The 13,879-nt window shown below is 41.4% G+C and overlaps 1 protein-coding gene and 1 pseudogene across 1 annotated transcript; one reads left to right on the top strand and one right to left on the bottom strand.

Moving 5' to 3' along the window:
- Window positions 1-2,112: 2,112 nt before the first annotated feature.
- On the bottom strand, window positions 2,113-3,572 carry LOC148787696 (zinc finger BED domain-containing protein RICESLEEPER 2-like; annotated as a pseudogene).
- A 6,488-nt stretch (window positions 3,573-10,060) lies between these two features.
- Window positions 10,061-12,664, top strand: GH9A4 (glycosyl hydrolase 9A4). The gene is given in 10 exon segments (XM_011083912.2): window positions 10,061-10,282; window positions 10,624-10,835; window positions 11,024-11,221; window positions 11,353-11,434; window positions 11,600-11,749; window positions 11,842-11,884; window positions 11,887-11,949; window positions 12,060-12,223; window positions 12,333-12,594; window positions 12,597-12,664. Coding segments are annotated over 10 exon segments (1,464 nt in total).
- The last annotated feature ends 1,215 nt before the right edge of the window (window positions 12,665-13,879 follow it).

Below are 13,879 nucleotides of genomic sequence, written 5' to 3'. Positions count from 1 at the left end.
CAACAAGAAATTTGTGCTTTTTCGACGAAAATTGTCACTTAAAACAACAGATACCGTCCAAATCCAATTATGGAAACAAGAAATTTGATCCGAACGCGCTGTTATCCTTGCTACTCTTAATTACTGCATGGGGATCTTGCATGGATTTAGGATGCAACATTTGTAACTAAAAGGAGCTTCTCAAGTCATGTTCCGTTTGGGATTTATACTTATCTTAGGATGGCATAGAAAAAAGGGGTAAACAAGATTAAGCATATGTATAAATATAGCAACAAGCTTTTTTTGTTTTACTCGAAGCAGCTGAAAGAATTTGAGAAAAGCAATAAAAAGGCAAGTACAACGTTTGACTCTCCCATTTTATCTCTACTTCACTTATAAGAGTCCATTGGTTGTCAATGCCGCCTAACTGCCAATAAAGAACTTTTCAGCTAAGTTCCCGCCAAATCACAGAAACAAAGCCAAACTTGCCACATGACCCTCTTCCGCTCAACCACCACACTTCTTTATCTTGCCTCATCAAACAAGAAGGAACTAATGTACTAAACCTTCTATCACACAGAGCCGCACACACTTAAGGACACCGGGAATTCTTTTTGCATCTTGCTACTTGGATGCTGATAAGGGAAGTTACATATTTACCAAAACACCTCTATATTTTCAGTTACCTTTTTTCATGTATACATAACTGCACGCGTGGGACCCAGTGCACAGGTATGACAGCGGCGGCAGCAGACTTTTAACAGAGATGACGTGGCTCGTTCTTATTGGAGCCATGTGTCGCATACATAGAGGGTACCGTACAGGTATAAATAATCCGCATTTATGATTATTCAGATACGTTTTCACCACTTCATTTTACCTCCATATTAGTGATCTCACTCGATCTCGTTATTATATTTTTGACCCCATCTTTTCTAACTTGAGCATCGGAGGGCCATTGCCGAGGGCTTCTCGGCTAGTCTTACGATTGTTGTGTTCTCAGGATTCACAACAAGTAGCACGAAAGAGGAAATCAACGATCTCAACCTAGTGATCCGACCCTAAAATCCTGATTTCGCGCGACCTACATCATTTGGCGCCGTCTGTGGGAATTTGAGAACGAGTTGAGAATGTAAGGGTCATCACGACGGGATCAGCCGATAGAGGAAACCCTAGGTAAAGGAGAGGAGAGGATGGTACAAATGACTAGGGAAGAGTTACAGCGTATGATTGAGGAGGCGAGCAGGAAGGCCATCGTGGAATACGAACACAGAATTGTAACCCCTGCTAGAGAAGGGGTTAAGAGGCAGTTATTTCAAGAATTAGAAGCGGAACAAAGGAGAGAGGTCTCAAGGGCGTCTGAAAAAGGCCCCGAGAGAACCCTATCAAATGAAGTAACCAGCAAAAGAACGATGGCTAGTAGGAAAACGACTGCTAGACAACCAGGCATATCGCGAGCGGAGGTGGATAGAGTTGGGAAGCAGATTGAACAGTTAGGAAAGCAAATTGAAGAGTTGAAAAAAAGGGGAGAGATCGTATCGCAGAATAGAAGCTCACCCTTCACCAATCGGATTCTGTTGGAGGTGGTAGATAGTACGATGGGAGCAAGGATCCCGGATCTGCCCAAGTACGATGGGAGTAGGGGTGGGCGTCGGGTCGGGTACCTCAGGTTCGGGTTCCACGGGTCGGGTACCCGACCCCGAACCCGAGTAGGGCGGGTACCCGGCTAGTCGGGTACCCGACTGTCGGGTTCGGGTAGTTTTGCCCGAGTTTAATTTTTTTTTTATTATGAAGTAATCAAATTTTATTCATAAAATAAATTGCAATGGCAAAGAGTCACAAGAGACATTCAATTTTTGCAAATATCAACATGAACAAAATAATCCATCAAGTCATTACATTCTAATAATCAATTTACAATAATGTGAATTGTGAAGTACCACATCCAAAATATTCCAAAGTCCAAACTCCAAAGTCCAAAGTAGTCCAGTCAAATATCAATTATGGTTGAATCGACTCCCAATTTTGTCAACTCTACAAGAAAACAAAAAAAAAAAAAGAATTGAGATTTATATAAATAAAAGTATATAGAATTTAATATAAAACAAAGCAAAAGAGAAAATAAAAAGTACCTTACTCAAATATTTCAATTTCACTTAAATCTTCTTCTATGCTTATTGGCTTGGAATCTTTACGGATCCAATCTTGAGCACAAATAATAGCTTGAACAATTTTAGGAGATAGTGAGCTCCTAAATGCATCAAGAACACGTCCACCAGTGCTAAATGCGGCCTCTGAAGCAACAGTCGAGACAGGAACTGCCAATATATCTCGAGCCATCTTTGAGAGAATCGGAAACCTCTGAGTGTTCACTTTCCACCATTTTAATATATCAAACTTTTCCCTATACTCTTCAACATCCTCACCGAGATACTTCTCTAACTCTGATTTCACGTGATCTTTTCCTCCTGTCATGTACATCATGTACTCTTGTTGTAAAGAAAACCTGCGAGTCTCGCTCTCTTCATCATGCATAAACATTTCTTTTGATGAGGAAGAAGATGAAGAAACATGACTAGACGATGAACCCGGGCTTTCTAAAGTTCCTTGAAGAGCGTATCCATATCTTAACTTGTAATCATTGAACAACTCATGAAGACCATCTCGTACCCTCTCTTTCATTACATCATTTTGTCCAATACCACCATATAATTTATCAAACGAAAATTCTACAAACCCCAATTTGTGACGTGGATCAAGTATCACACCATAATACAAAACCATATTCATCTTTTCAATTGATCCCCAATACTTGTCAAATTTTTATTTCATTTTTCTTGCCATATCACTTAATTCAATATCATCACTATGCAACCATCGTCGGAGAAGCAAATCAACTTCACATATTTCATGGAACACAATATTAGATGTGACATATGAAGAACCGGAAATGCACAATGTGAGATTGTAAAAATGCTTCAAAAACTTCAATAGCATCTTTGCCCAATCCAATCAGATTCAATAGGAACCCCATCAAATGGTTTCTTTGAAAGATCATTCTTATAAGCAAGATCAATATCTTCATAAGCATCAAATACCCTTTTAAGACATGTCGCAGCTTCTAACATCAAATAGGTGGAATTCCATCTGGTAGGTACATCAAGAGACAATAACTTCTTTGTTTCAATAAATTCAGCGCATTCTTGAAATTTTTTGTACCTAGCCGGAGAGTTTCTCACGTACCTAACTGCCCCTCTAATACGAGATATTGCCTCATGCTCATCCTTCCCTTTCAAACCATCCTGAACCACAAGGTTGATTATATGTGCTATATACCTCATGTGCACATATTTTCCACCTAAAATATTTTGACCCCAGTTTTCAAGTTTCTTTTTCAAATAAACCATAGCTCCATCATTAGAAGATGCATTATCAACAGTAATAGTAAAAATCCTATCAATACCCCATTCAAGCAAATATTTCTCAACACCTCTACTAACTTCTTCACTTTTGTGTCCGATAATTGGACAAAAATTCAAAATTCTCTTATGTAAATTCCATTCATCATCAATAAAATGAGCAGTGAGACACATGTAATTGACTTTCTGAATAGATGTCCAAGTGTCTGTTGTAATGCAAACCCTTTGAGCATGATTTTTAATAAATGACTTCAATTTTGCTCTTTCATTGACATACATATGGAAAATGTCTTTTGTTATTGTCCTTCTTGATGGAATAGCAAACATTGGAAATGGTCCCACCAAGGTGATCTAGAAGTCACTACCCTCTTTTTTCTTTTCTTAGAATCAAGTGGAATATCGTCCTCATCCTCTGACATATCCATACCCTTATCAACATCAAAGTCAACATGATCACCACTGACCTGATTATGAACCATGTTCATATTTATGCCTTGATCTTGAGCATCTGATAAGTCTACAGTAGGTGAAGATTGAGATTGAGAATTTGACATCTGCAAGATTAAAAAACATCCACATGTAAGATACATAAGATCCCGTAATCAATGGACGAAAAGTATATTAAGGTAATATTTAAGGTAAAACATCCACAACAATAATAATATTAAGGTAATATTTCAAATTAAAATATATTTGCTGATTTAAAATTTCAAAATCTTGTTGTAATTAAGCCTATTGATATTTAGGCATGTTCTATTTTCTTGGATTTCCCCTGTTAGGGGTTTGTACCATGTATAATGTATTCATGCTAAATGATTTTGTTTCCTAAGGATTGTATTCAGTTTGTCAGAGTTAATACACTGAGCTGCAGGTGGTATTATTTCCTTTTATGATGCATGACATGTTTAAGGAGTATTTGATTACACGATAAAAACTACTCTCTTTTCATTTCTTCATGACAGAAATTTGATTTCTGTCATTAAACAATTGAGCTGCTTCCCCATCCACGATTAAATATAAGAAACTCCTATCAGAATTAGTTAACACAAGTAATCTAAAGGTTAATGAAAAAGACCCAGGGCTCAGTGTGATGATTGTGTGTGGTTTAAGTGTACTCCACTTCCTAGTTAGATAGACAAACACATCAGCCTACAGAGAGAGTAAAGCATGCTAGACCGCAATGTGAATAAATTTTATGCATCTTCCATTCTTCCTCATTTATGTCACAGCCTGGTGTCTTGTTATTTCTTGTTTCCAACCATCAGGCTCGAGGCTTTTGGAGGTCAGATTATGGGGAAAGAAAGAATGAAAGGTTGAGATGGATATAGCATAATATTATGATAAAGATTTACGAGATCAACCACGTTCCAATAGTATCATCTAGTAATGCTACAGGGAACTGAGTGGAGGTCCGGCTAGACAAGCAAAAGAAAATCAAATGATTAACAATAAATTCACAACTCAAATTGCCACATATCATGCAGTAAACATCATCAGGAGCACATAAGTACATTCAGCAACTCAGTTTCCACTGACATCAAACTACACATATGATAAGCTGTACACATCAGATAGCAAAAGAAATGATAAAGTCAAAGGAGAATTAACACTTCAAGAAGATGTTTACCCCACTGTTTCCAGATGTTGTGTAGGGGTGGGCCGATGGCAACAGGACAGGCGGCGGCGACGGCGACGGTGAGAGAGAGTCTCGTGCGACGGCGACGGCGACGGCAACGGTGAGAGAGAGGAAGAAATGAAATGAACTGAGAGAGGAAGAAACGCAGGAGCAGAGACTAGAGAAGTAGAGAGGAAGAAATGAGCAGAGCTGCAGAAGACAGGAACCCTATTAATTTCCCCCCTTTTGACGTCGGATACCCGATCCGACTAACAAATAGGCGGGTTTCGGATTATCCGAACCCGCCATAAAAATCCGAACAAACCGTCTTCTTCTACCCGAACCCGATCGGGTCGGGTCGGGACCCGATGAACCCGACCCGATTGCCCACCCCTAGATGGGAGCAAGGATCCTAGGGAACACGTTGCCGCATTCGATCTGGTCATGAATCTCTACGGCCAGACGGACCCGATCAAAACGAAGCTGTTTGTCACTACCTTGAACAGGAATGGTTCACGAGCTTAGGTAGTGGAACAATTGACTCTTACAAACAGTTAATTTATACATTTTCTTTCCATTTTGCCAGCAAAAGAAAAGCGAAGAGGTCAACCACCCACCTATTCACGATCAGACAGAGGGAGGATGAAACCTTGAAGGCCTTCATGGGACGATTCAATAACGAGGTGTTGGAAGTCCAGGATTTAAGGATAGATATGATGGTGAGCATCCTAATACATGGTTTGCAGAAAGGCCCCTTCGCATCAACATTGGCTCGAGACCCACCAATGGGAACAGAGCAATTAATGAAAATGGCTCAAAAATACATTGATGAGGAAGAGATGAATGCTATGAAGGACAACAATTGGACAAGGGATCCAGGACGATCGAGAGGAGAACGATCGCGAGAGGGCAAGCAACAATCTGAAAAGGATCGTGAACAAAGAGGGCCGTATGTGCCTCGATATCACAAGTACACCCCATTGACAACTACTAGAGAGAGGGTGATGACGATGGTCGAGAAGGAGGGCCTCCTGCAATGGCCGAGTAAGATGCGTGATACCCCGGCTAAGAAAAACTCACATAAATATTGCAGGTTCCATAAAGACAAAGGGCATAACACGGAGGATTGCTACCAATTGAGAGACTAGATCGAAAGGCTGGTGAGGCAAGGGTATTTTAAACATCTGATTGACAGGAGAGCTGAAGCGAGTGATTGCAGTAGGTCGCGGAGCCGAGAGCGACACCGAAAGGACAAGGCAGGAAAGAGTACAGCTCGGGATAATCCACCCATGAAGGGTATAATCCATACTATATCAGGTGGACCGACGAATGGAGATTCAATGAGGTCGAGGAAAAAATATGCTAGGGAGAGTAGATCCAGATACGGACAGCAAATGATGCACGTAGAAAAATAAGAAAATATAGTTTTTGGAGATGAAGATATGAGTGCGGATACGCCTGACCAGAACGATCCCATGGTCATAAAAATGGACATCGCCAACTACCAGGTACACAAAGTATTGATAGATAATGGTAGTTCTGTTGATATTATTTTCAGTGATATTCTTAGGAAAATGGACTTGGGACATGTGAGATTGAAGCCAATCCAGACACCTTTGGTCGGCTTTGGGGGCAGTGAGGTCGTTCCTGAAGGTGTGATAGAGCTGCCAGTTTCCCTGGGGGAAGAACCCAGAAAAAAGACTTGCATGGTTCAGTTTGTGGTGGTTGATAGTCCGTTCGCATATAATGTGGTACTAGAGCGACCAGGATTAAACAAATTCAGAGCGGTGGTATCTACGTACCACTTAAAAATGAAGTTCCCCACGACGCAAGGAGTAGAGGAAGTGACATGCGACCAACGAACTGCGAGGCAGTGTTATAATTTGGCTGTTAAGCAGGGAGAAACAATGAAAAAGGAAAAGCGAAAAGAGGAAATGGGGGTGGTATTTCATCCATCAAAGGCAGGAATTTAGGAAAGTCATCGGCAGGAGCTGGACCCGGGGGATAGGGCTCGAGGTTCTTGTCCAAGGAGACATCCAATTGTTCCAGATCGAAATTCTCAACAAATCTTTCGAGCTTCTGGATTTGGCCTTGGCATTTCTCAAATCCCTCTATCATAAAGTCCGAGGCCTGATTTTCCACAGCTTCTCTAAAAGTCCTCGATCTCAAAAAGTCTCGAGCACCATTTAAGCGAGCTTGACTTAACATATCTTGGAATTCTTGGTTCTGCAAAAATAAGGCCCGACCTTCAGTTATGCCTTGATCCCGACCTTCCGCTGATCCATGCTCCTTGCCAGCCTCGAAAGCAGCAGCGCGATCTGTTTGAGCTGTGGATCTAGCTTCCTCCAACTCTTTTTCAGAAATCTCCAATTTGGATGCGAGCTCCCTTTTCTCTCGGGATTCTGACTGTAGGGACTCGATCAGTGCTTGTTGCTCTAGAAACTTCTTCTCCATCTCCACAGTTTTTGCTTCAAGGAGGATTTTGTCATGCCTCCACACCGAACATTGGAGGGAGATGTTATGGGCAAAAGTCATGGCCTGTAGGAATGGAACGAGTTAGTTTATGGAAAATCAGTTCGCAAGAGGGATAAGTGGATGGTTACCTGAGTCATATTATGCGCGAAATGCTCCTCGAGGGATGTGAGCGAAGTTTGGGCAAGGATGACTTGATCCCGTTCGAGGCAAGCGGCCTTGTAGACCTCCCACGAATCTTGTCTGGCGAAAGTCCGCAGAACACTGCTATTCTTGGATATCTTCCAGTCGGGGAGTCATTTTTCCCCGGACATCTCAACACTTCGAGTAGAGGAGGGTCGCTCGTCTCTCGTCCGCTGCCACGCCTCTTGAAATGTGGCAAACCTCCTCTTACTTTCGAGCTCAGCGACCCGATCAGCAGCAAGCTTGGCTTCGAGTCTGCCTTGTCTTGTTGATTTCGAAGAGGGATCGCTCTTGCTCTCTGTCGGCTCAACTGTTTCTGCTGCGGGGATCGCAGCTTCTCTTGCTCTCTTCCATTTCAGACCCGGATCTTCGGATATCTCCACTACTTCCACCTGCTCGTCAGGCGTTTGATCTCTTGCCTCAACTAGAATTGACGGTTGTTCGGAGGCTGTAGCATCCGTAGAAGATGGGGTCGGAGTAGGTGCGCGCTCCTTGGACTTTCCTTTGGCAGCCGCCGCTGCACGTTTTAATTCGCGATCAACCGAAGGTGGTAATGTACCCTTCTTCGCTCTGGTTTTGTTCGCAATCCTAGCCAACATGATTTCAGATTCTGCAAGGAAGAAGTTTGTTAGAGGTCGCTTAAAAAGGAAAAGAAAGCAAATGAGATTTATGAAATCACCTAAGGAGCTTTTGACTGGAATAGGAGTAGGGGAGAGGCCCGCGAGCTTCAAGACTTTTTCCTGTAGTAGTACTTTCGGAAGGTACCAAAACAGAGTTATGTAATTTATGAGGTCGCTCTCGAACCGCTCCCCAAAAGTTTCGGGTGTGGGTTTGGACTCACGCCAACCCAAGTAAAAATCCCAAGGTTGCCCGGGTGGAGGTCGTATAAAGAAATATCTATCACGCCAAGGACCGACATTATACCTCAAATCATCTAAGAAACGGCAATCCTTGCATGTAGTTAAATAGAACCACCCGGTCTCCCCCGATCTTTTAGAGGCAGTAATATTGTACAAGGACCAAAAATTGTCGAAAGAGGAAGGCAAATCGAGGTGTTTCATAACTATAATGAACAGAAGTATATGGCTGATAGAATTGGGAGATAATTGCATTGGGCAAAGACCTAGCCGAACGAGGATATTATTCACTTCGCGAGGTAAGGGAAAACAAAGTCCGGCATCTAAATGGAGCACAGATAAAGTACAATAGCCTTCTGGGGGCTGATGCATGCGATCAAATGAGCGAGGAATGATAATAGCATAATCGGCAGGCATGTAATATTTTCTTTTTAACGCTACAGGAGTCGTTTTAATGATGCTCGCTATTCCTAACCACGATTTTTGTTGCATCATTTCAGTATATTTTTGAAAGACAGGGGTGTCATCGGATTCAGCTACCTCCTCGGGAAGATTGGAGTGTTGGGGAATGGAAGAAGTAGGATCGCGAGAAGTGCCAGCGGTCTCCCTTGGGGAGGTCGCTGACGATCCCGAAGTCGAACTCGAATCTGAGTTCGACGTAGACTCAGAAGCAGATACATGAACAGAAACACTCTTAGACTTAGAAGACATGATATCGAAAGCGGGAATAAGAGGATTGAGGAGTACCTGGAAAATGGAGGTAGCTCGCAGGGAGAGATCGAATGCGATTAGTCAGGGCGGTCAAAAAAGTTCAAATGAGGGCCTATATATAGGGGAATATTTGAGGAAGCGCGCCTTTTCACATTCCAGCAGATGAAGACACGTGGCTTAGGGCAGAGGGCCGAGATCCCTCCAACTGACATAGTGATTGTTCACTTCCCTTAGTGTCATTAATGACACTAAGAGAAGTGGGGGAGTAATGATAAGGGAAGTTACATATTTACCAAAACACCCCTGTATTTTCAGTTACCTTTTTTCATGTATATATAACTGCACGCGTGGGACCCAGTGCACAGGTATGACAGCGGCGGCAGCAGACTTTTAACAGAGATGACGTGGCTCGTTCTTATTGGAGCCACATGTCGTATACATAGAGGGTACCGTACAGGTATAAATATCCGCATTTATGATTATTCAGACACATTTTCACCACTTCATTTTACCGCCATATTAGTGATCTCACTCGATCTCGTTATTATATTTTCGACCCCATCTTTTCTAACTTAAGTATCGGAGGGCCATCGCCGAGGGCGTCTCGGCTAGTCTTACGATTGTTGTGTTCTCAGGATCCACAATAGGTAGCTCAAAAAAGGGAATCAACGATCTCAACCCAGCGATCCGACCCTAAAATCCTGATTTTGCGCTACCTACATCAGATGCATTATACTCTTGCCGCACACACGTAAAGACACCGACAATTCCTTTTGCATCTTGCTACTTGGATACATTACAATCTTGAAATGAAGTCCCCGTTGATGGGAATCCACGGAATCGGCCTGGGATTGTATAAATACATCATAACATGCCTTGTCATCTTTGGAGGTCTTACCTCAGTTGTACGTGCTGAGTTTAACTACAAGGTCACCCTTAAAAAGTCGATTATTTTCTTGGAGGCACAGAGGTCCGGAAAGCTCCCGACAAACCACAGGCCGTCTTGGAGAGGAGATTCTGCTCTGCAAGATGGCAAACTTGTTAATGTAGAGATTCTTTCTTATAAAAAAAGCACAGAGCACGCACCCACAAAAGAATGCAGAAAGTTTGCCTGTCTATGGAAGGACTTTGTCTTCGTTTATAATGTTAAGACTACAACGAAATCTCATATTTTTCTTCTCCTGATAGTAATATAAAAAACATTAACGTTCTTATCTTGATAGTAATATCAGACATAAGTAATAATAATTCTACATAGTTTAAGCCAAATCCAATGTGCAAGTCAAATTCATGCTGATAGATAAGTAGTTTGTGACACATCAGTACTTAAACCACGAATTACTTTGATGAACTTCCAATCGTGTGTTGATGACGCTTAATGTTGCAGGAGGACCTTGTGGGAGGATACTATGACGTGGGTGATAACGCCAAGTACGGCCTCCCAATAGCTTTTACTGTGACAACCTTAGCATGGGCTGCTATCTCTTATAAATCTGAGCTGCAAGCAGCTGGAGAAATGGAAAATGTCCGCGCTGCTGTCCGCTGGGGCACTGATTATCTTCTGAAGGCCAGTGGCAGACGTCATCGCTTGTATGTCAGGTAAGATACCACATTACAATCCAGATTCATTGTTTCCAAATTAAGTTGCGGAATCCATCGTCCCGAAGTTAAGTGGTTGTTATTCTCGAAAGCATAAGAAGCAAGGAAATATGATATCTTGATTATAAGTATTTATTGAACGTCTAAAATTAAACAGGTTGAACTGATGGAATTGCATTTGTTATTGTGGTAGGAGATCCTGAAAAGGATCACGAATGCTGGATTAGTCCGGAAAACATGAAAACACCTAGAACTGTATTGAAGATTGATCGGAGTACACCTGGAACTGAGATCGCAGCGGAGACTTGCGCTGCACTGGCAGCTGCTTCTATGGTCTTTAGAAGGGCTGATCATGCTTATGCTCGCCGTCTCCTTAACAGAGAAAACTGGTATTTTAACTACTGTATCTTATAACCAATGGGTTTCATTCTTGTCAATCATCTATCAGTTAAATGTGATAGTGGAGAAACCTACCACTTTTTCACTAGATAATTTGCTTTGATAATGATTCCCTTTTGCAGCTCTTCTTCTTTGAAAAGAAATACAAGGGAACCTATGATGGAGAATGTCCCTTCTATTGCTCCAACTCAGGCTATAATGTAATCCCTCCTCCTTGTTTTCAGAAAAAAATTGTCATTCCCCTTCAACTCGTTCTACTGATCACATGTTTGGCTAAAATGGTGCTGCTCTTAATCATTTTTCAAGAAAAGCACTTTGCACCATGACCATGCACAGATGAACCAGTTCCATACTTCTCTTTGCAGGATGAGTTGTTGGGGGCAGCAACGTGGCTATATAAAGCAACTAGAAGATCAACGTACATGGATTATATACGAGATGAGGCCATAAGTGCTGCTGTTTCTGAGTTTAGTTGGGACCTTAAATATGCTGGAGCACAAATTCTCCTCTCGTAAGTAACATTCTGATTCCTTTTCTTGATGTCTTCATTACATCATGCATCCCATTCTCCGCATCAACAAGCATAATTCCTTTATAAAATTTGTAGTTCTACATGGAGGGCCAAAAGGATTTGCACACTTTCAAGGAAGAGCTGACAGCTCTGTATGTTCTATACTTCCTGATAGCCCCTATCACCAGGTTTACATTTCTCCAGGTTAGTTGTACCGACATCTCCATGACTACAGATGGTCTTTACCTTTCTAGCACTAATATGTCTGATACTCAAAAGTTTAGTAAACCGACATTCTGGCCAAAACTCGACAGGAGGATTGCTTCATCTAAGAGATGGAGCTAACACCCAATATGTCACTGGCACTGCTTTCCTGTTTAGTGACTATGGCGATCTGCTAGCAAACCATAAACAACAAGTCATTTGTGGTGACAAGAAATTTGGTTCCGATCGTTTGATGGCCTTTGACAAGCAACAGGTGAAGTACCCTCTTCAAGAAAACATTACATTTCAATCTTAACATCACTAAACAAGAAGATTGTTTTCAACATCTTTGCCAAAACTGATGAATCCAAGTGAAACTGCAGATGGACTATATACTAGGCAAGAACCCGAGAAAAAGATCATACATGGTTGGATTTGGCAACAAACCCCCAACACAAGCCCACCACAGGGGTTCTTCTGTCCCCCGAATGCCTCCGAATAAAGAAGTTAACTGCGGTATGAGCTTCGTCTATTGGTACAACACAAATGAACCCAACCCCAACGAGCTAACGGGCGCTATTGTCGGTGGGCCCGACAAGAACGATAACTTTGAAGATAAACGTGCAAATTCGTCCATGACTGAACCAACAACTACATCAACTCATTGGCGGTTGGTGTGCTAGCAAAGCTTGCTGGATACTCTCATGCTCGATGATGAATCTTTTGCTTTAGTTCTACATCACTAACTGGAGTTATAGTATAGCTTTCTGTGAAAATTTGGTTGCATGTTGATAGCTAGCTACTAGGATGCCCAATTAAGCTGCTTTTTCCCTTGTGCAGCATAATTTGAGGCTCTTGCGGACTAAAAACTTTCACATGATACTTTTTCTTCCTTTTTTAGACAGAGGCCCTTTTGTTTTTCATTACAAACTATAACTTTGTGTTAAATGAATGATATTATTAATTTTTTTTGGTTCCTCCCATACATGCACCCAATCGTGCTCACAACATATCTACGTGTATAAGGATGATATATTTTGGAAAAATATTATATACACATGGCAGGTGTGTGTAAAATATAGTAGAACATAAAATCGATTTTAACAAAAAATTTAATTCAAATGTTTGAACACCGAGACTTCTAAGAAGAGAGAATAGAAGCTCAAATTGCTAGACTGTTTTTGATAGGATGCTAACGGGGTGGATTTGCCCAAATCAAGTCCTAACCGGTGCCGAATCCACCAAAATCAATACAAATACGTCCTAAATGGAATGGGTCCGAGTCGGGACCTCAATTCTTTGGGCCAATTGCCATTCCTAGTCGTTGGGGGACTAAATAATAGTATTCTTATTATTTATACGTGTCATTTTTAATTTGTAATAAATAAAAAGATTGATTATTGTACAAATAATGGGGGAGGCAATCTTTTTGTGTGTCCGTACAGGTGGATGAGTCATCAGCATGTGACTGAATAATATTGTATGTTATCCGGTGATAATTCCCAACTGCTTTAACAAAACGTGGTCGTATCAAATTCTGGCAGTTAAAAACTTCCTGTCTAAGAGGCGGGCCCGTGAAATTGGATCCTGGGCCAACTACTTATTTATATTTCTCCAGTAGCCCCAATAACTAAAACTAACTTACTGTAAATTGTTACATAATTAATATTAATTCAATCACAATTAGAATTTTTTGTATTTATGATATGATATTTTGGGTGAATTATGGAGGAGAGAGAGAGATGTGAAGATGTTATCCTTGGGCAAGTGCAGGGCCCACAAGCACAATAGATAATTGAAACTTTAGTCTTTAATATTGTTATAGCATAGAGAATTGGTAGTAAAGTTGTGGAGGTTGAAGTTGAAGCACAGCTAATTTCCAACTTGTTGTCATTCAAATTGTTTAGGTAGATGGAAATGATGATGGGGT

Source organism: Sesamum indicum, linkage group LG6 (genome assembly GCF_026168435.1).
Source record: "Sesamum indicum cultivar Baizhima isolate 11 linkage group LG6, ASM2616843v1, whole genome shotgun sequence".
NCBI classification, from domain to species: domain Eukaryota; kingdom Viridiplantae; phylum Streptophyta; class Magnoliopsida; order Lamiales; family Pedaliaceae; genus Sesamum; species Sesamum indicum.
Note: the sequence above shows the minus strand (reverse complement) of the source record. Positions and strands in the feature narration are given on the sequence as shown.